The 23,354-nt window shown below is 40.7% G+C and overlaps 1 protein-coding gene across 1 annotated transcript in view; it reads left to right on the forward strand.

Moving 5' to 3' along the window:
* CDH2 (cadherin 2) overlaps positions 1-20,551 on the forward strand; it is a 241,598-nt gene extending 221,047 nt beyond the window's left edge. Inside the window, exons 15-16 of the mRNA XM_027960884.3 lie at positions 6,803-6,967; positions 19,134-20,551. Coding sequence (XP_027816685.1) covers positions 6,803-6,967; positions 19,134-19,340 — 372 coding nt within the window. The 3' untranslated portion in view covers positions 19,341-20,551. The remainder of the gene's footprint in view (positions 1-6,802; positions 6,968-19,133) is intronic.
* Positions 20,552-23,354: the final 2,803 nt, after the last annotated feature.

Genomic DNA, 23,354 nt, shown 5'->3' on the forward strand with positions numbered 1-23,354 from the left:
ACAGCTTTTAATTTCTTTGTAGCCTAGTTGATTTACAATGTTATGTTTAATTTATCTTATATAGAAAAGTGACTCACTTCTATGTTCTTTTTCATATTCTTTTCCATGGTGGTTTATAGTGGGATATTGAATATAGTTGCCTGTCTACACAGTAGGACCTCGTGGTTTATCCGTCCTGTAGAGAGTAGTTTGCATGTGCTAATCCTGAACTCCTCGGCCCTTCCTCCCCCACCCGGCCCCCTTGGCCACCACAAGTCTGTTCTCTGTATCTGAAGATATAGCTATTGTATATTACTTGGCTTGCTCTGCTGGTCTCTGTTTGCCTCTTCCACACTGTCTGAGTCTGTGACCTTGGGCAAATCATTAACCTCTCCAAGTTATGGGAATCAATGGGATAGAACAGCAGGGTTTTGCTCAGAGTCTCTGAGATATCCCATGAGGAGGCACCTAAGGTAACTCCTGACCGATGATGGGCACCAGTGAAGGCTGATTTCCTTCTTTCACACTCTCAGAGCTGAAAATGGCATTAAGTACCCAATAGGCTCCCTTAAGATACTTGTGGAATGGTAAAGGAGTATTTCCAATTTCCATCACTCTTTAAAACACGGAATTGCTCAAGTCTCTAGTTTTTGCCAGTCATGGGACTTTCTGAAATTTCTGCCTGGAACTCCAGAATTTCACTTTATGCTAAAGCACCATTTTACTCTATTTAAACATAACCAAATGCCTTAAGGTTGATTCCTGGTATCTTTTTCTGAACCAATTATAAATCATTTCAAGTCAGGGGAATTTAATAAGAAAAGGCAGAACCAGAGTTTAAGCTGCTGACTAACTTCCTACTGACTCTCCCAGAATTGTATCACCTTTAAGATATTTTAAATCTTAGACCCAAACAAAGTCTTTCAGTTACTTGCAATGTTAATATTTAAAAACCCTAATTCCATGCCTACTTTTCATGGGTGTCTATGCGTAATCGCCCAGTTGTGTCCAACTCTTTGTGACCCCATGGACTGTAGCCCACCAGGCTCCTCTGTCCATGGGGATTCTCCAGGCCAGAATACTGGAATGGGTTGCCATGCCCTCCTCCAATGGATCTTCCCAGGCCTCTTAATATTGCAGGCAGATTCTTTACCATCTGAGCCACCAGGGAAGGCCATGAATACTACAGTGGGTAGCCTATTCCTTCTCCAGGGAATCTTCCCAACCCAGGAATCAAACCAGGGTCTCCTGCATTGGAGGCAGATTCTTTACCAGCTGAGCTACCCCACTTTTTCTGTAGAGAATCTTAGGAACCAAACAAAGATGTCTTCTGGAGCTGTGTCTTTATAATATTCAGAAGTAAGTCCATGAACCCAATAACCCTGAGAATGTTTCCAGTCTCCACAATTCTCTTTATAATTTTCATCCTTCATGTTGTAATTTGTGTGTGTAAGTAAAGCATCATGAGATTATGCAGATATATAATTTAAGAGGCTCACATAGACTGACCCCTTGTCAAAAGGCTTAAAATTGTCAGATCAGGACTCTGCCATATAGCACAGATGGATATGGACAGAAAATCACATCCCTGTGTCCTGAGGACACTTCTGCCCACTTCATACCACCATCAGATTTTTATATCCTGTATTTGAAATCGACAAGGCAAACCATCACAAAGAAAAGTTAAGCCGCATGTTCTAAACCAGATTCTAGTTTCCTGTAAATCAGTGGTTTTGTGCCTCTTTTTTTGATGTCAGTGTATCTGAGGAACATGACACGTTTGCATCATGGGGGATGGTACTCACCATGGCAATAAGTCTCAGCAGTGGGCCCCCGGGTCTTTCTCTTCCTTCCCCTGATGAATTACTGCCATGGCATGTCATGTGATCCAAAGCACCTTCCTTGAATCGGTTGCTCTCGTGCACACCCAGCTTGAATATCATCCCTGACACTTTCATTCAACACATTCTCTAAAACTTTTATTTATTTGTTAATTTTTGGCTGCGCTGAGTCTTTGTTGCTGTACATGGGCTTTCTCTAGCTGGGGAGACCGGGGGCTGTTCTTCCTTGCAGTGGCGTCTCTTGTTACAGAGCACAGGCTCTAGGCCCTCAGACTTCAGTAATTTATGGGCTCAGAAGTTGTGGCACACGGGTTTAGTTGCTCCACAGCATGTGGGACCTTCCTGGACCGGGGATTGAACCTGTGACCCCTGCACTGGCAGGAGGGTTCTTATCTGCTGAAATTCTCAACATGTTTTTAATAAGCACTTTCTGTGGGCCTGACATATTGACCACAGACATCTTGAAACTACCTGCTCTGGTTCTTAGGAGAGTAAGAAAGGGCTGTCAAAAGATGAGAATCTATAAATGAACATGCTGTTGTATGTATACACTAATAAGTGAAACAGACCAGGTAGGCAGGCTGTCCTTGTCCAAAGAAGCTAGATGCTCTCAGCTGTAACAAATAGCTGTGTCAGGAGTGAAGCCTAGTTTTATGCCAGATCTTCCTGTTTTCAGGTAAAATATCCCAACATCTATAGGTTGACAACTTATTAGAAAACTTTTTCTGCACTGTCAACCAAACATAATGGATTTCTGTTCGTCACTTTGGTATGGTGGGAGCTACATCAGAAATGAGGGTGGACAAGTTCTTTCCACATAAGAAAGAACACAGGGAAATCTTCAGTTATGCCCCAGAAATAGCTCTGTATTCTAACATGGAATGATCATGATATACTGAGGACTGTCAAGAAGTATGTCACCAGGTTAATGGCAACCCACTCCAGTATTCTTGCCTAGAGAATTCCATGGACAGAGGAGCCTGGTGGGCTACAGTCCATGGAGTCACAGAGAGTCAGACATGATTGAGTGACTAAAGACGGTCCTTAAGAATAAGATTCAATTACTTAATTTCATGTAATTGAAACCTCTAATAAAGCATTGTACACTCTCAGTTTAAAAATATTTATTAAGTGTCATCATCCATATACTTATAGTCTGTTTTCCCCTTTCTACAAAAAGCTTCCATCAGGAGACACGCTTACTCATGGTTACCCCCTCTATTAAGCTTGGTAGTTATGTAATTAAACATGGCATGGAAAACCATGCCTCTTCACACGCAAGCATTCACAATTCTCTAAATGAATCCCTCTTTCTGTTTTGTGAAAAGCACTTTAACATTTCAAAGGTTTTCGCATCTGCCGTATCATTGTCTGCCCCTGCTTTCAGATGGTCTATAAATAACTCATATGTTCTATAAAATTTTAAATGGAGACACATGTGTGCAAGATCAAGGTGTGTTTTCACTCAAGTTTTGTATGGATGCTTTGAAATATGCTCCCCTGACAGGAGACTGCATCCTCATGCCTTTGCTCACACTGTGGATTCCCCCAGAACAGTCTTTTCTCCTGAACCCACATGTCATTCAAGGTGCAAATCTGATGTGTTCTTCCCTTTTCTGAGCATTTTATATTTGGCACTGTACCGAGTTTACGTCCTACTCTGACTTGTCCTATTCTGTATACCTGCCTCCCATGTTACCTTGTGCATCCCTCAGAGGAGGAGCTTTTTCTGAGTGCCTTCACTCATTAGCTTAGCTGAAGCCCTTGGTAAGGAGTTGTTTCAGGGAGGGTAGTCTAGAATGAAGGCATCTCAACAGAGTTCAGTTTTTTTTTATTTTTTATTTTTTTAGATTATTTTTATGTGGACCATTTTTAAAGTCTTTAGTGAATTTGTTACAATATTGCTTCTGCTTTATGTTTTGGTTTTTTTGGGCCATGAGGCATGTGGGATGTTAGCCATTGCCATCCAGGAATTGAACCCGCACCCCTTTCACTGAAAGGCAGTCTTAAGTACTGGACCATGAGGGAAGATCCTAGTTTTAGACCAACATTTTGAAATCAGACACACCTCGTTTTGATGCTCATGTCAATAGGGTAGCAGCTGTGTGACCTCGTACATGTTACTCAACCTTTCTGAGTCTGTTTCTCTATCTCAATAGATAATGAAAAGACACTTATAGGAGGTGGTGTAGCACCTGGTACAGAGTGGGTTGGATATCAGTGACCCTTCCCCTCTTATCTCCTCTGTTGTTTTAATCATTCCTCATATCCCTGCCCCTCCTCCCTCATCCATCGCAGCCTTGTAGCTGGGACAAGAGCTAGGCTTTGGAGTCTAATCTGTTTGAAATCCTAGCATTTCTCTGTGTCTTATTAGATCTGGAGCCTTTGACAAATGACTTGAGTGCTTTAGACTCAGTTTCCTCAATTCTTAAAAGAGGGTAATAAAACTCATTGTCACACAGTGTTGTTCAGAGTATGAATGAGCAAACATATGTAAAGGATCTTGAGCATTGCCAGAGCATGGTAAATATTCAAGCATTGAATGAATCAAAACCACTACAGAGATACTGTAAACAGTTTTGAGCTGGTTTTAGACAGAGATGAAGCCTGAACTAAAAAGAGGACCATAAAATCTGTACTTTCTGTAAATATCAACAGTGAATTAGATAATTTTGGTTAAGCTAGGGATGTGATGTTTCTTATTACTAGAATTTAGAGGTTTGAAAAATACAAAGTATTTGCCCAAACCTAAAATTTTGATGCATTTCCACATTATACTTAGTGTCTTTGTACACTGCTGTTCAGCTGGCTGATGCTAAAGCTAAAAATAGTTGAAGGTCCAACCAGTGCCCAGAGCATTCTTCTTCCCAAGTTCTTCTCTGCCTCTTGAAGTGGACAGGCTGTGTTTCAAAGACACACCCCCAGGACTGCTCTGGAAGAGAGTACACACTCCCTAGCCTCATACCTCCGAGCCAGAAGTTGGCGAACTTTTTCTGTAAAGGGCTGAATGGTAAGGCTTCGGGGCCCATATATAGTCTCAGGAGGATATTCTTCTTGTTCGTTGTTGCCACTGTTTAAAATGATCCTTTAAAAATGTCAAAGCCATTCTTTAAGAAAAAAGGCCACAGATTAGATTGGTCCCACCAATAATAGTGTGCAGACTCTAGGCACTGAGGGGGCTTCCCAGGTGGCGCTAGTGGTAAAGAACCTTCCTGCCAATGCAGGAGACATGGGAGACGTGGGTTAATCCCTGGGTTGGGAAGAGCCCCTGGAGGGGAAATGGCAACCTACTCCATTGTTCTTGCCTGAAATATTCCATGGACAGAGGAGCCCTGCAGGTCGCAAAGAGTCAGATGCAGCTGAGCATGCGCACACTTCCTACAGATGTTTGAAGAGAAGAAAGAATGGTCTTGAAACCTTGATGAACTAAAGCTTTCCTTTAAGTAAAGGAAAATACACTTACAACAATTTTTTTTTTTTTTTAGTATTAAAGCAATATAATATTGTAGGGGAGGGAAAAGTTTTCTCTACCCTCCTAGTGTCCCTGGCTGGGTCTGAAAATTAAACCAACAAAGACAGATTAACAGGAGAAGAACAGACACATTTGATGGAACTTTTGCCGCCATATGAGAATCTCCACAAGAGAATGCAGGCCCTGGAAGAAGCGACCAGAGCTGGGAGTGTTTATACCCTGTAGACAAAGAAACAGTAACTTTGTAGAGAATTGATAAGACAAAGGTCTTGGGCTTAGAGTAGTAAATGGTGAAGAAATAACTAGGAAAATAGGGTTAGTTTGAGAAAGTTTGCCATTTAAATAATATTTAATAATGTCATTTGCAGCAACATGGATTGTCATATTGAGTGAAGTAAGTCAGAGAAGGACAAATATCATGATATCACCTATATATGGAACATTAAAAAAGAGCACAAATGAACTTATCAACAAGACAAATATAAAGTTACAGATATAGAAAACAAACCTGTGACTTTCAGGGGGTAAGAGCAGGGAGGGATAAATTGGGAGATTGGAGTTGACATATACACACTGCTATATATAAAATAGATTACTAATAAGGACCTACTCTATAGCACAGGAGAGTCTGCTCAATACTCTCTAATGACCTATGTGAGAAAATAATCTAAAAAAGAGTGGATATATGTATATGTATAACTGATTCACTTTGCTGTACAACAGAAACCAATACAACATTGTAAATCAACTCTACTCCAATAAATTAAAAAAAAATAATAGCATTTTATTATGACCAAATACACCCAAATATGACTGTTACATTGTAGAATTATAGAAGAGATCACTTTCTGTTTATAATTTTTAATTTTCTGAGTTTTATATCACAAACACATAATTTTACTATCATAAAAAAGGAAGTTTCTTTGTACAGAGTTCTTGGTCCCAAATGCTAGTCTCTGGTGGTGAGGAGGGTTTCGCTCCTCCTGGTTCAAGGCGAGGGGGGCCTTTCACATCAGAATTTTGTGACCTGTTTCAGAGAAGAAAGGTGAGATGGGGAGAGTCAGAGTGAGCTTCCTGTTTCGGTTGTTTTTTAAAACAGTGCTTGAGCTTCAGATATTTAATATGCCACGTTGCCGTATCTGAGGGCAGCTTGTTCTGAACCCCATCAACATTTAATGAGCACTTTTGCTTCTGTGGTACTACCGTATTTTCTAGTCGATTTTTTAGTCATTTTGTAGCGGGACGTCCTCTCACTGCTGTTTCCCATTGGAAGCTGATGAGGAACATAGGAAAGCAGATGGCGCACAGACTGTCGAAATGAAAAACACAGAAGAAAGAGCTGCGTGAAAGCAATATTTAATCATAACATGAAAAGCTCGTAGTGGCAACTTCTCCATTATGTTAAATTTCATTCATTTCTGTGCGTTCTGGGTATGCGTTTAAAAACAGAGGTTGTAAGTTTCCATCCTCATGCCCATCTCCCATGGGGTTTTGGCTTTGTCTCTTGCAGGACTATGATTTGAGCCAGCTCCAGCAGCCTGATACGGTGGAGCCGGATGCCATCAAGCCAGTTGGAATCCGACGGTTGGATGAGAGGCCCATCCATGCGGAGCCCCAGTACCCGGTTCGATCTGCAGCCCCACACCCAGGGGACATCGGGGACTTCATTAATGAGGTGCTGAGAGAGATTCGATTTCTTTAAAAGGGTGTTTATTGGATGCTAACAGTGCTATTGAGGCTTCCCCGGTGGCTCAGTGGTAAAGAATTCACCTGCCAGTGCAGGAGATGCACGTTCGGTCCCTGAATCAGGAAGGTCCCCTGGAGGAGGAAATGGCAACCCACTCCAGTATCCTTGCCTGGAAAATCCCATGCACAGAAGAGACTGGTGGGCTGCAGTCCATGGGCTCGCAAAGAATTGGACACAACTGCACAACTAAACAACAGAAGTTCTATGGAGATGACAATTTGATGAGAACATAGCTATGTAGTTCATTAAAATACAGCTCTTTATTTTAATGTTATTTTTGTACAAAAGCCAATGTGACTTCAGTAACAGAGAACAGATGAGATGGCTCTGATCATCCCAAAAGAGATCTGTCAACTACTATTCTGTATTTGTAAACCACAGCCTTGTATGTTACCAGTATTAGTCACACTCTCTCCCAAGGATTTTTCCCATGATTACAAGTAATCAATAGGCTAAAGATATTATGCTCTGTGTTTAAGTTGCTCAGTCATGTCTGACTCATTGTAACTCCCTAGACTGTAGGCTGCCAGGCTCCTCGGTCCCTGGGGATTCTTCAGGCAAGAATACTGGAGTGGGTTGCCATGCCCTCCTCCAGGGGATCTTCCAAACCCAGTGATCGAACCTGAGTCTCTCGCGTTGCAGGCAGATTCTTTACCGACTCAGCCACCAGGGAGGCTCAAGAATACTGGAGTGGGCAGCCTATCCTTTCTCCAGGGGACCTTCCTGACTCAGAAATTGAACTGAGGTCTCCTGCATTGCAGGTGGATTCTTTACCAGCTGAGCTACCAGGAAAGCCCCAATGATATTATAGCGTATTCTAATTTCATTTATTAGCACTAATACATGCGATAATAGCTCATTTTCATTTCCCTCACACTGTACCCTTTGAATCCCACAAATGAAGAAAATTCAGTGACTACCCAGGTGACTCAGTGGTAAAGAACCCACCTGCCAAGTGAGGAGACATAAGAGACACGGATTTGATCCCTGGGTTGGAAAGATCCCCTGGAGGAGGGCATGACAACCCACTCCAGTCTTCTTGCCTGGAGAATCCCATGGACAGAGGAGCCTGATGTGCTATAGTTCCTAGGGTCACTAAGAGTCAGACACAACTGAAGCAACTTAGCACACATGCACCCAACAACTAGAGAGTTCCATCAAATAAGATTAGCAGGAAGAGCAGCTAAATTAAATATTATGTAAGTGATTTAAATACTTGTCTAGTTGAGGAGTTTTAAGAGCTTCTGCAAGAGGCAGGCTAATTCTCTGTTGAATATAACAGATAATGATTTCCACTGTCAAAATTATTATGGCATTCTTTTATTTCATTACTGACCAAGAGTTCTGCTACATTTAATCCTGAAGTTTTGAAGTCAAATGATTTAATACTGCTTCTTTTGATCATGTCTACAGTTTTGCTGCAATTCTTCTTTGGAATTTTTATTGTTAGTTTAAGAGAATGATACATATTGATATTGATTCTCTGGCCGTGTCCTAGCATTCAGAAACAGCAAGACCAGAATTGGTCTCAGTGCCTTTCACAGTGGAAAGCATCTGTTGTATATTATTGCCTTTAGTCCTGTGCTGATAAGATTCATTTCCTGAAAATGAAAGGGTTAGCCACTCAGTCATGTCCAACTCTTTGCAGCCCTATGGACTGTAGCTCACCAGGTCCTTTGTCCATGGGAGTCTCCAGGCCAGAATACTAGAGTGGGTTGCCATGCCCTCCTCCAGGGGATCTTCCTGACTCAGGGATCAAACCCAGGTCTCAAACATTGAGGCAGATTTGGAAGCCCCATTTCCTAGGCTTTTTTGAAACAATCATATATTACATCTACATAATCAATCTACCTTAGGTTTTTAGATGCTTTTATAGTTTGTAGGAAAAATTTTGAAACACAATTAGCTAATCTGTCTCTACAAATATTCATTACTATCTATTCCTAAAATACATGCTGCTTTTTGAACATGTCTATTCAATTCTGTTAAATAGTTAATAGGTTAATTTGTAGTAGACATGATTTAAAAGCTGACAGAAAGCAAAAACAAAGCACAGGTAACTCCTTTATGTATAAAAATATGCCCTGACTTTTCCAGATTATTTATACAATAGGCTTGGTTAGGGGAATTAGCAGGAATATACATACATACATACATACACACACACACACACATAACTAGATATTTTTGACTATGTAAGCATGCCTGATGAGTTTACTTCTAATTTAGCTTTCATCCTTATTATGTATTCCTGTGGTTGTTGGATTTCAAGACTTGGTGAATCTTCTAAATGTAGGTATAGACACTGGACTTTCATAAAGCAAGAATTCTGGCTTCAGTGAAATTCAACAAATACTCACCTGAAGGTTTCCCTGAAGTATCACTGTTCTGTGAGACTCCTATTCTATCGGGACACTCCTCTTTTCTCAAGGCAAAGTTCAAGCACTAAGGGTCATGTCTAAGGCTGTTTGTAATCTGTCCTGCCCTACAAACTATTTGTAGTCCCTCACAAACATCACAGGCTCAACTATAAATTAACTTTTCCGACTGAGCGACTGAACAACAACTTTTACAACAGCAACAGCTTTTCCAAAGCCCTTCCTTCTTAACTGTCAGGAGATACCCATTTGGCCTTCAGATGCAGCTCAAATATCCTCTTCTCTCTGAAGCTGTTACAATACCTCTGTGAGGGGTAGTTATTAATACCAAGACGCTCCCTGGGTCATAGCCCTCACATGGGGTGTAACTGTTGGTATTTCTCTCTCCTATGTCAGCATGTCCATCCTCTCTGGGATGAGGGTTATTTCCTGACCTTCTTTGTGTAACCTGAGCATCTACTGTGTTGAGTAGCTCCTAGATTCTGTCGTTTCAAGGACTGTGACAGGTGTGGGGCATGCACTATTTATTTATTTATTTTTGGCTGTGCCGGTTCTTCGTTGCTATGCAGCTTTTCTTCAGTTGCAGCGAGTAGGGGCTACTCTCTAGTTGTGGAGCGTGAGCTGCTCATTTCAGTGGCTTCTCTCATTGTGCAGCGCGGGCCCTAGGGCACTTGGGCTCCAGTAGTTACACTGCACAGGCTTAGTTGCCCCACAGCATGTAGAAATCTTCCCAGACCGGGGATCAAACCCATGTCCCCTGCATCGGCCAGTGGATTCTTAGCCACTGAACCCCCAGGGAGGTCCCCATTTTTGAAAAAATATGACTGGACTTCCTTCAGTAAAGAGAGGAGAGTTTTTAGGTAATAAGGTTCAGTTACCCAACCATTCTAATGGCACAGTAGGAAGAGGTACGCAGTAGGAATTTCCATGTGGAAATCTCTTTTCTCAGGTACACGGTTTCAACAGTGGCTAGAGATTATAACAAACGTGTGAATACCTAAATGAAAAAGGTTGTTCCTAACAATTGACTTTACACATCAGCTTCTGAAATACAGCCCATTCATAATTTGAAAGTTGTCTGTCTTTGTTAGAAATGGCTCATTTGGCAGTCCTCTTGAGCTTGGTTTAGGATCATTCATTCAGCAGATAGCTACCATATAGCTACTGTGTACATCCAGTGCCAGTGATACATAGATAAGACAATAGAGGGCGAGGCTCTCAGTATGAGTTCCCCGAGTTGCTCCTAGCATGATCTCCATACCAGACAAACACTCCAGTATCTGAACTCTCCCCTTGCCAGGCACAGGATGCCCTCGTTGGATCTGGTTCTTAACTCTCGGTGATCCAGCTTCCTCTCAGGCCCCTCCCCCACCTGCATTCCACAGGCAGGCAACAGAGACCTCTACTTGTAGTTCCTTATCTCAGCTTGTAATTCCATGCCAGCCAGGCCCCACCCTGTCTTTCCTGCCTAGAGTGCCCTTTGCTCTTTTTCTAGATACTAGTTGCCCATGAAGGGTCAGGCACACAGAGTAAGGATGGGCGCCATCCAGCGGCATCCGCTTGTTCCTACAACTCACCTTCCTCCATTACTCCTATCCAAGCATCCCTTCTCATCCCTTAGGGCCCTCCGGTGGTCCAGGGGGAAAGGTGCATCCCTGGGGGGACCCTTGTGGGCAAACTGGTTTGGTGAGTACATGAGCGGACAAGAGGACCGCGTTTGGAAATCATTCCCCAAATGACTGCTAAATCCTCAAAACTGAATGTGATTGTAAGACAGAAATGTGGAGGAGAAAGGAGAACCCAGAGTCTATACCTAGAAATGCCCTACTTTTGGACACAGAAAGAAGAAAGCCTAAGGCGTTCAAGGGGTCACAAAAAACAGCTACAAAGTGGGTCCAGGGATGTGACGATCAGTTCTGTGAGAAAGTTCAGTGGAATCAAACCGTTAAAAGACCTAAATCAGAGATAACATTCAAACTCACTGTGTAGATTCTTCCATCTAACACACCCACTAAGATTTGTTCGGTATCTTTCTATAACTGGACTGATAAAAATAAATAGAGGTCAAGTTTTGAGTTGAAGGCACCTATAACTACATTTAAAATGCAAACAGATTTCTTTATCTCTAGGTTTTATTTGATTTAGCACAGTACTGAATGTTCCAAAGGAAGAAGAATATAGTGGAGATTATAATTGGAGTGTTTTTATAGATGTAAAGAATAGGTAAGCTCATGAGAACAGTTTCTATTTTGTTTATTTAAATAATGAATCTCAAAAAATGATAATATTTCTAGACTGGTAGATAACGTAAAACAAATCACACATTTTGAATTTCAAGCACAGAATTTCATTCTACTTTGAGACTTTTAAATAAGATCTTTGGAGGGTGAAAAGTTGAACCTAAAAGTAGTTTAATCCCAGGCCAACAGTAGATATTAGCATACCTCCAATAACTATATTAATCCTGTGTATTTCTTTCTCAGAAATATAAAAACCAAGGGCATATTTCTGTTAAAAGACCAACTTTCAGTCAATATTATTTTAAAATATATGAAGGTACTACTGGAATAACTTATTTAAAACTACCAAGGTTTAAAATATTTGCCTTTTTTCTCCAGTAATTAAATTTAATATATTCTTTTAAACATATCCCTGTCCACTCTTACAAGAGTTAGGTGTTGAAGTTCAAATCCAGGTGCCTCATTTAACAGCTCTGTTACCTTGTACAAGGTTAGGGTCCTTGGATGTAATCATTTATATTTCTAGTTTCCTTATTTATGAAATGGTGATAATAATAGACCCTCCTTTTAAGATTGCAATGAGGATGAAATAATACAGTCCACATAAAGTGCCTACTGTAGTGACTGTAAAATCTCTTAATTACTATCAGTATCATATTATCATTACAAGCTACTATTCAGGAGTAAAAACTTTGTACTGCCCTTTAATTGTAAATAAAACAAGTAAAAAAACTCTAGTTCCAAAAAAATTTAAAAAGCTGAAGTAAAGTGAATTTTCCAAAAAAGGATGTAGTGATGTTGGCACTCATAAGTCATGGAATTTTACTTTCACGTGATCATACTTTTATATTTGCAGATATTTTAAACCTAAATCCTGGCTTCTTGTGAAAGCTATAAATATAAACATGAGCAAGGTGCCAAAGTGAGCAAACTAAGCCCAGGACAACAGTACAAATTACCATCTAGAGTAGCTGTTGGATGTCAAGCAGCCTGTGCAGCATCTGAAAGGAGTACAGAACCACCTCAGCAGAATGGGATGTCATGATCCAGTATAACCAAAGTATGGCGATAGAAATAAAGACAACCAGAGAGACCACAGGAACTACTCTCGGTCACAGTTTGGGGAAGAATTCCAGGAAACGGAAGTGACATTTTTAATGGCCTTGAAACAGATGGATAGATGGATGGAAATTAATCAAATGAAAAAAAAAATATGACATAGGACATTTTAAACAAAAGGAATCACATCTCAGCTAGCAGGAAATTAATATGTAAATAAAATGGAGATACTCCAAAAGTAAGATGTTTTTAGGTTTGAGGGGATTTTGCTGAAAAATTTAGTGAATAATTCAGTTATGGTTGCTGGAACTGAGAAGAGTTGCAAGGGAAAGGTGAAATGACTGCTCCTTGAAGGATTTTGACTATATCCTGTAGATTACCCTAACATTCAGCTTCAGGCCTTTAAGTAACGCCTCCTAGTCTTTTCCATGTCTGCAAACAGTTTTTATGATGTATTTAAATATTTTATCAATTTTAACTTCCTTTAAATAAAAATAATTGTTTTAAAATGCCTGTGCACCATTTAAGGAAATGGCAACCCACTCCAGTATTCTTGCCTGGAGAATCCCATGGACAGAGGAGCCTGGAGGGTTATAGTCCATGGGGTCGCAAAGAGTCCGACACGACTGAGCAACTAACACACACACACATCATTTAAAAATCATCTTGCATACCCCCAGGGGGACTCCTCCCTTATTTTGGAAGCATTGCTACAGGGGATAGCAGTCAGAAAGTTTTACTTGGGATTGGGGATGTGACATCAAATAATGTCTGAGAGAGGAACCAACAGTAGTTGGCAAGATAGAAGCAGATAGAGTCCTGGGGACACGGAAGCCCGCTAGAGAGGCTTTTGCCATGGTCCAGGCAGGATGTTCCCTGGAGATCTTCCCTGATGGCTCAGACAGTAAAGAATCTGCCTGCAGTGCAGGAGACCCGGGTTCCATCCCTGGGTCGGGAAGATCCCCTGCAGAAGGAAATGGCAACCCACTTCAGTATTCTTGCCTGGAGAATTCCATGGACGGAGGAGCCTGGCAGGCTACAGTCACAGAGTTGCAAGGAGTTGGACACGACTGAACAACTAACACTTTGAGGCAGGGTCTAATGATGACCTGAACTGAGGCAGTAGATTTGAGACAGTAGGGGACTGACCGTTAGGGACTGACTCTTGGGTTTTATATCCCTAATGTGTTCCTTCACACAAGAATGTGGGTGTTTATGGTCCCTGTAAAGCATGTCTCCACCATAAAACATGAGATCAGAAGTCTATAAATACAAGCTCAGCAAGAATTCAGCCGGAGCTACAGCTTTGATATGACAGAGGCAGCTAACTGCAGAAACTAGTTCAGATTTATCCAGAGTTCAAGATCTGCCTCTCCAGGAAAGGTGAAACAAACACATCGTCTTATAGATGTAGTCAGACCCAATAGGGAGAGAGAAACACATCTAGTTTTTTTGTAAATTTGGCAAAAGTGTGTCAGACATCATGTGAAATGGTGTCCGCACCAACAAATAAAGGAATCCCAGGGACTTCCCTGGTGGTACAGCAGATAAGAATCCGCCTGCCAACGCAAGGGACTTGGGTTTCATTCCTGCCCCCGGAAGATTCTATGTCCTGTGGAGCAACTAAGCCTGTGTGTCACGGCTACTGAGCCCAAGCACCCTAGAGCCCGTGCTCTGCAACAAGAGAAGCCGCCACAATGAGAAGCCTGTGCTCTGCGACGGAGAGTAGCCCCTACTCAGCACAACTAGAGAAAGCCCACGCAGCAACGAAGACCCAGCACAGCCAAAAATAAATTTAAGAAAAGGAATTCCATAAGGGAAAAACCAGAGCTTCTGTGCCCCCACCACTCCAGATTTATCTGTGTGTTCTCTCTGGTTGCCGGCCTGTCATGATCAGTTTCTAGGGACTTGACTATAATCTTTTTAGAATTACCAAAATAGTACCCGGAATTTATATAATGCCTTACCCAGAAAAGTCATATTTTATTCTCGGATAAAAATCGGTGCTCACCAAGTGGCAGGGACTTAAAGTACTTAACCTTCAGCCCAGAAAGATGGCTTGCCTAAGAATTCTTGAAAAGTTCAGTGGGATTTGCCCTTTTGTAATCAGAAGAACCTGAGACAGTGTTTGATGTTTTGGCTAGCAGTGACCTCTCATGGGTTTTATAGCCTTCACCGCCTTTTTTAATGTAGAAATAAAGCATAGATTCAGCAACTATCAGAATGGTCAGAAAGCCACGGTAGGAGTGAAAAAATTTTAAGAAATATTTTTGATGAATCTAAAGACTGTCACAGATAGTGAAGTAAGTTGGAAAGAGAAAAACAAATCCCATATATTAATGCATATATGTGAAATCTAGAAAAGTGATGACCCTATTTGCAAAGCAGAAAATAGAGACATAGACATAGACAACAAACATGGACACCAAGCGGGAAATGGGGTGGGATGTATTGGGAGTTTAGGATTGACATAGATACACTGCTGTGCTGTGCTCAGTCATGTCTGACTCTTTTCGACCCCATGGACTGTAGCCTGCCAAGCTCCTCTGTTTATGGAATTTTCTGAGCAAGAATACTGGAGTGAGTTGCCATTTCCTACTTAAAGGGATCTTCCTGACCTAGGGATCGAACCTGCGTCTCTTGCATTGGCAGGCAGCTTCTTTACTGCTACTGCTACCTTCATAAGCATAAAACAGATAACTAATGAGAATTGACTATATAGCACAGGGAACTCTAGTTAGTGTTCAGTGGCGATCTAGATGAGAGGAAAATCCAAAACAGAGGGGATATATGTATACTTGGAGCTGATTCACTTTGCTGTACAGCAGAAATTAATACAACATTGTAGAGCTCCAATAGAAAAAAGGGGGATATGCTTCTGAAACTCTTGATGGTGAGTATAGGACTAGATTATCACCAGTGTTATATCTGTTTTGATATAACAAATTAAAGAGCCTCTTGATGAAAGAGAAAGAGGAGAGTGAAACAGTTGGCTTAAAGCTCATCATTCAGAAAGCTAAGATCATGGCATCTTTTCCCAACACTTCATGGCAAATAGATGGGGAAACAATGGAAGCAGTGGCAGACTTTATTTTGGGGGGGTCCAAAATCACTGCAGATGGTGACTGTAGTCATGAAATTAAAAGATGCTTGCTCCTTGGATGAAAACCTATGATCAACCTACTATAAAGGATATTAAAAAGTAGAGACATTACTTTGCCAACAAAGGTCCATCTAGTCAAACCTATGGTTTCTCCAGTAGTCGTGTATTGATGGGAGAGTTGGACCATAAAGAAAGCTGAGTGCTAAAGAATTGATGGTTTGGAACTGTGGTTTTGGAAAAGACTCTTGAGAGTCTCTGGGACTGCAAGGAGGTCAAACCAGTCAATCCTAAAGGAAGTCAACCCTGAATATTCAGTGGAAGGATTGATGCTGAAGCTGAAACTCCAGTACTTTGGCCACCTGATGAGAAGAACTGACTCATTGGAGTAAACCCTGATGCTGGGAAAGCTTGAGAGCAGGAGGATAAGGGTTACAACAGAGGATGAGATGGTTGGATGGCATCACCGACTTTATGGACATGAGTTTGAGCTATCTCTGGGAGTTGGTGATGGACTGGGAAGCCTGGCGTGCTGCAGTCCATGGAGTTGCAAAGAGTCAGACACGCCTGAGGAACTGAAATAAACTGAACTGATATCTATTTTGAGGATATCAGTTAGGTGTTTGTTGACATTTGATGAAAGTCTCAGGCCCTTTAACACCCCAGTGAAAACCAGGCAGCTTCCGTTAATTATTCTTAAGTCACAGGAAGCACAGGGCATGACTTTCATCTCCCGGAATCCAGGCACACGTGATGCCACACCATTGTCACTTGCCAGTTCATCTTAGTCTTCACCTTTCTGTAGTTCCAGTTTTGTGCTGATACCATGATCCACATGTCTTCTGTGTTTCAGGATCCAGGCAGAAGGAAAACTCGCCTCTGGTGCAGACCCTTCTCCTGGCAGGCAGAGGGGAAAAATGAGGGGTTGATGGACGTTAGACTCTGGTCTCCATGCTTCTGTATCCATTCACTGGCCAGTGCCAGTCGGGTGGCCAAGCCTGACCATGGGTTGGGAAAGTCAGTTGGCTCCAGGGTGGCCCGTGTGATCTACCCATGGGGAGAGGATGGTGAATCACTGAGGACAGTAACACAATCTGCCACAAAAAAAGATCAGGAATTTTGAGAAATTGGAGTTTGCCCATCTCAGGCTTAACAGAATTGTCCTTTAGCTTATTCTGTAAATATAGTCAAGAAAGTCTTATCCAAAATTATTTATGTGTTATATATGGATGTAGTTTGAGGAAGACTTGCTTTATTTTACTTTACACAGGCATGTCTGGGTTATAGTGTACTTAAAAAGATGAAAAATGGTACTTAATTAAAGGTTAGGATTGTTGGGGAGACAAACTTGGGCGTGAGGAACTGCTAGTGTGTACTTTTTTCAAAAATTTTTGGTTGAAGTCAAGCAGCTGCGATTTTGTTTCTTAAAAGCTTTGTTGTTTTTGTTTAATCTCTAAGTCTTGTCCAGCTCTGCAACCCCATGGACTGCAACATGCCAGGCGCCGCTCTCCTTCACCATCTCCCGGAGTTTGCTCAAATTCTTGTCCATTGAGTTTGTGATACTATCTAACCATCTCAATTTCTGCTGTCCCCTTCTCCTTTTGCCTTCGATCATTCCCTTAAAACATGTCGTCTCCACATTTATTTTTCTTTATTCAAATTCCAAAGCAAGAATTTTTTTATCTAAACTTAAATTAAAAAAAAAAATTCACTAATATTCCTGAGCTATAACAAGTGCCAGATCCTGTGGGGAGATACCCTTAGGTAGGCTTTATTTTATTTGGGCTTCATAACGATTGTATTACTGTGATTACAGTTCCAGATTAGGAAATGGGGCTGGTGGAACTCAGCCAAGTCCCGAAACTTGTACTGTGCAGAGCTGAGGTGTCACCCCAGTGTCTGACCTCTTAACACTACACATACTGACTGTAATTTTGCTGACTGTAAAAATGCTCTTTTTCCTCTTCTTCTGATTAAAAAAAAAAAACAAACATATTATGTATTCATGAAGCACATGTGGATTGGAAGAATTGATCTAAAGATGGACAGTTCATCACATCTTGGACAAGAGGAGCCTTAATGAGCCCACCAAAATTTAAAAAAGCAGAGTTGCGGGGAGAGGGAGTGATTGTTTGGAGACTAACCGTGGTTTATCTTGGACTGCTAGAATGGAAGTGGGAAAAAATCAAATAAATACTTAGTATGTGGCAAATAGACATACATTAAATTCTTAAGGTTTTGTAGAGTAATTCTGAGTTAGCTGCAGATATAAGAGTTATATATAAAAAAGCATCTTTGTGCAAGAGTTAAGTTTATTGATAATCATTTCACTGGTTCTCATTTTTTCAGTTATTTTTAAGAGCCCTGTGTGTGTGTGTGTATGCATGTGTGTGTAAATATATATATGTATATATAATTTTAGATTGTTAGGTTCCACTTCCCCAATATTTATACTGTGTATTGATATTGGATCATGACTCTTCTAGAGTCTGTGGATGGTAGAAGTCACTCCGTTCTTTATTAACTTAGTGACTAACTTTCCTTGTATTATGATCGCATCTGGCCTGTCTTTATTCTTCCTTTGATACCCTTCCAAATTTGTGTCAGATAGAATGCTACTTCTTCCTTGAACACCCAGCTCTCCAAGCCAGTCAGTGTTTGTTTTTGGCATCCTAATGATTTTTGCCTAAATTTCATAGTTTTGTTACTTATTTATCTTGTGTGTCATACTATAGTCATGCCTGTTACTAGGTTGTAAATTACAGAGGGACACTATCGCACTCATTTCTAGGTCTCTTTTTGCCCTGCATATAATTTCTGCTAAGCCAGTTCGTTGTCAAAATCTTATGACTCTGATTCTACATAGATCAGGGCCCACATATCACATGATTTCATAACCTTCCGTATTGTTCATGTAACTCACTCCACGCATGATAATTCAAAACTAGTGCTGTCCGATGCAGTGTTACACTGATGCATTACCAAACTTCATTTAAGATCCTCCCTTTCTAGCTGCAGGCCGTTGGTGGTTCATTTCTGTTGCCTGTGAACTGCCTTCTCCAGTTAACCCCGTCCCATGGTATGTCTCAGCCTCACTGAGCTAGATTCCTTACATTTCTTTCTTTGCAGAGGAAACACATCCATTGATTTTCGTCCAACTTTCAAACATGGTGATAACCCAAGTTTCTCTGGGTTGCACATGTGGTGGTCTGCAGGTGGAAACTTACAAACAGGTGTTTGATGCCACGGGACCACTAGCGTCTGCTTGTGGAATCGCTCCCTGTAACCCTCTTTTCATCCTTGTCTTCCAACTGCAGGGCCTTAAAGCTGCTGACAACGATCCCACCGCTCCGCCCTACGACTCCCTCTTAGTCTTTGACTATGAAGGCAGTGGCTCCACGGCCGGGTCCTTGAGCTCCCTTAATTCCTCCAGTAGTGGAGGTGAGCAGGACTATGACTATCTGAACGACTGGGGGCCCCGCTTCAAGAAACTCGCTGACATGTACGGTGGAGGTGACGACTGAACTTCAGGGTGAACTTGGTTTTTGGACAAGTACAAACAATTGCAACTGATATTCCCAAAAAGCATTCAGAAGCTAGGCTTTAACTTTGTAGTCTACTAGCACAGTGCTTGCTGGAGGCTTTGGCAGAGGCTGCAAACCAATTTGGGCTCAGAGGGAATATCGGTGATCCAATACTGTTTGGAAAAACACTGAGCTCAGTTACACTTGAATTTTACAGTACAGAAGCACTGGGATTTTATGTGCCTTTTTGTACCTTTTTCAGATTGGAATTAGTTTTATGTTTAAGGCTTTAATGGTACTGATTTCTGAAATGATAAGTAAAAGACAAAATATTTTGTGGTGGGAGCAGTAAGTTAAACCATGATATGCTTCGACACGCTTTTGTTACATCGCGTTTGCTTTTATTAAAAATATGGAATTAAACAGACAAACCACTCATGGAGCAATTTTATTATCTTGGGGGCTGAGACCATGAGATTGGAAAATGTACATTACTTCTAGTTTTAGACTTTAGTTTCTTGTTTTGTTTTTTTTTTTTTCCACTAAAATCTTAAAACTTACGCAGCTGGTTGCAAATAAAGGGAGTTTTCATATCACCAATTTGTAGCAAAATTGAATTTTTTCATAAACTAGAATGTTAGACACATTTTGGTCTTAATCCATGTACACTTTTTTATTTACTGTATTTTTTCCACTTCACTGTAAAAATGGTATGTGTACATAATGTTTTATTGGCATAGTCTATGGAGAAGTGCAGAAACTTCAGAACATGTGTATGTATTATTTGGACTATGGATTCAGGTTTTTTGCATGTTTATATCTTTCGTTATGGATAAAGTATTTACAAAACAAAGTGACATTTGATTCAATTGTTGAGCTGTAGTTAGAATACTCAATTTTTAATTTTTTAATTTTTTTTATTTTTTATTTTCTTTTTTTTTTGTTTGGGGAGGGAGAAAAGTTCTTAGCACAAATGTTTTACATAATTTGTACCAAAAAAAAAAAAAAAAAGGAAAGGCAAGAAATGAAAGGGGTGGCCTAATACTGGTGGCACTACTGCAGTGTGTGTTTTTAAAAAAAAATGAAAAAAAAAAAAGCTTTTAAACTGGAGAGACTTCTGACAACAGCTTTGCCTCTGAATTGTGTACCAGAATATAAATGATACACCTCTGACCCCAGCGTTCTGAATAAAATGCTAATTTTGGATCTGGTGACTGGTTTGAACTTTTTCTTTTCTACTTGAGATGCTTTGAATGTTGCAAAAATCCCAGGTCCTGGAGTTGCGTTGAGAACTGCAGTACAAAAGTATGAATTGGTTCTTGCACTGTTCACCATCAAAAAGCCCTTAGCGTGGCAGCCAGCTGTGTCCGGTGAGCGGTGGAGAAAACCTGATTATAGAAGGAAAACATCAAGCCACTCAGGAATCGACTACACTGAAGGTGGTATATGCAGATCCCATCAGTGAACTCTGTGTAATTCTTAACATCCTTTGTGCTTTTATTCCCTTCTGCTCCTGTCTGTGGTTACGCTGACTCTAACAGGCTTTTCCCACTAGCGCAGGGGTCCCCAACCTCTCGCCACAGACCTGTATCTCTATTTACAGCCACTCCCAATCACTCACATTACTGTCTGAACTCCCTGCCTCCTGTCAGATTAGCAGTAGCATCATAGATATTATGTGTGTGACTCATCCCGAAACTATCTAGTTCCATTCCGTGAAAAAAAAGTGTCTTTCACAGAATCGGTCCCTGGTGTCAAAAAGGTTGGGGACCACTGCACCCACAGCAGGAAAACCTCACTAAAAAGTGATAGACTTGGCCCTGGGAAGTGCAGTGGGTGCTGGGAAATCCCAGGCACTCCATCGAAGCCACTGTTTGATGTATCCAGTGAAATACACTTCGGCTTGACTTCTGTTCACTAACTGGACCAATTTTTCCCCCTAACTTTCTTAAAGAGGTATAATGGAAAAATAAAATTTTGTATATTTGAAGCATACAGTGTGATGACTTGGTGTATGTATACATTATGAAATGACTTCCACAGTCATGTCGCTTACCACGTGTATCACCTCACATAGTTACACTTTGTGTCTCTGTGTGTATGTGTATGTGGTGAGAACACTCAAAATCTACTCCACAAAGTTCAAGCACACAGTACAACAGCATTAGCTGATGTAGTCACAGAGGACAGAAAAGTAAAATCGCCTTATTCAATTTTATAAAATTGTTCAGTGCACACTGTGGTTCATAAATGAATTTTAAGAATCTTGGAAAATCCTCACTGCTTTTTCCTATATTCCTTATGATCATTATCACATTATATATACTTATATTGTACACTTTGGAAAAAAACTTAATACAGTATACCTCCTCTAACTCCATGTGGTTTTTCGCTTTAATTTCATACTAGAGAGTGAAATTTACTTTTCTATCAATTTGCTCTGTAAGCAATATTTTCTTCTCACTTTTCTAATCTTTAAATGCCAAAGCTTACCTCTGCAATTTCATAATGATACTTAGTAAATTTGCTGATTGGAATAGTCTTTTTAAAATGTGTCTTTAGACTGCACCTCTGTACTACCGTATGTTCAAGTGAAAACTGTCTTTAAAATCAAACATCTCAGCATTTAAAATTCATAGCACTCAGGTAACAAACATTTCCAATTACTTTCTTAGGATTGATGTTCAGTGACAGACTATTTCTAACACAGGGGCTTCCCTGATGGTTCAGTGATAACGCATTTGCCAATTCAGGAGACTCAGGTTTGATTCCTGGGTCAGGAAGATCCCCCTGGAGAAGGAAATGGCAACCCACTCCAGTATTCTCGCCTGGGAAATCCCATGGACAGAGGAGACTGGGGGGCCACAGTCCATGGGGTCACAAAGAGTCGGACACAACTGACCGACTGAACACACACATACATCTCTAACATAGGCAAACCTCGTTTTATGCCATTTATGCCCTTTTATGCCTCATTGGGCTTCACAGATGCTGCCTTTTTTAGCAAATTGAAAATTTGTGGCAACCCTGCGTGAAGCACATCTCGTGCCATTTTTACACCATTTGTTCAGTCTTGTTTCTGTGTCACATTTTGGTGGTAGTTCAGTCGCTCAGTCGTATCCGACCCTTTGCGATCCCATGGACTGCAGCATGCCAGGCTTCGCTGTCCTTCACTGTCTCCTGGAGTTTGCTTAAACTGATGTCCATTGAGTCAAGCTTACCACATTTTGGTAATTTCTGCAACGTTTTAAACTCTGCACGAGCAAAAATGATTATCACTCACTGAAGGCTAGATGATGGTTAGCAATTTTTAACAATAAAGTGCTTTTTAATTAAGGTATGTGCATATGTTAGACATTGCATACTTAACACAGTATAGTATAACCGTAACTATATGCACTGGGAAACCCCCCAAAAATTTTGTGACTGGCTATTGTGATATTCACTTTATTGTAGTGATCTGTAACCAAATTCTCAATGTGCTAATTTTTAGCACTGATAATAAGCATTTTATATATACACAATCAGTCAATGTAAACACAGTTGTTTTCAAAACGTCTGTATTTTGCTGGAGTAATGCGTGACTAGGTTTCCTTTGTGGGGAAAAAAAAATGGGAACCAGAAACTAGAAGCCCCCTGCTCTTAGCAGCAGCAGCAGCAGCAGCTCTGATATAGGAGGAACTTCTGTTCAGCTGTTTATTAATGATATGTAATTTATAGTCTTTTCCAAAAAAGCATTTTTACACACAGTTTTCCATAAAGAGTTTATTTTGTTTTGTTTTCATGAAAATGGGATGATACATTATGTATTTTGCGTAACTTGTCTTTTTCTCTAGGAGTGAATCTTGGAAGTTTTTTCATATTATTATATATATCTACTTCATCCTTTTTAATTGCTATGTAGTATTCCTTAATATGGCCATATAGTGTAACCATTTCCTAAGGAACTGGTTGTTTCTGATTTTTTTGCTACAGTAGAAAATGCTACAATCGGTTAATAGCCTTGTGCATGTT

Source organism: Ovis aries, chromosome 23 (genome assembly GCF_016772045.2).
Source record: "Ovis aries strain OAR_USU_Benz2616 breed Rambouillet chromosome 23, ARS-UI_Ramb_v3.0, whole genome shotgun sequence".
Lineage (NCBI taxonomy): Eukaryota > Metazoa > Chordata > Mammalia > Artiodactyla > Bovidae > Ovis > Ovis aries.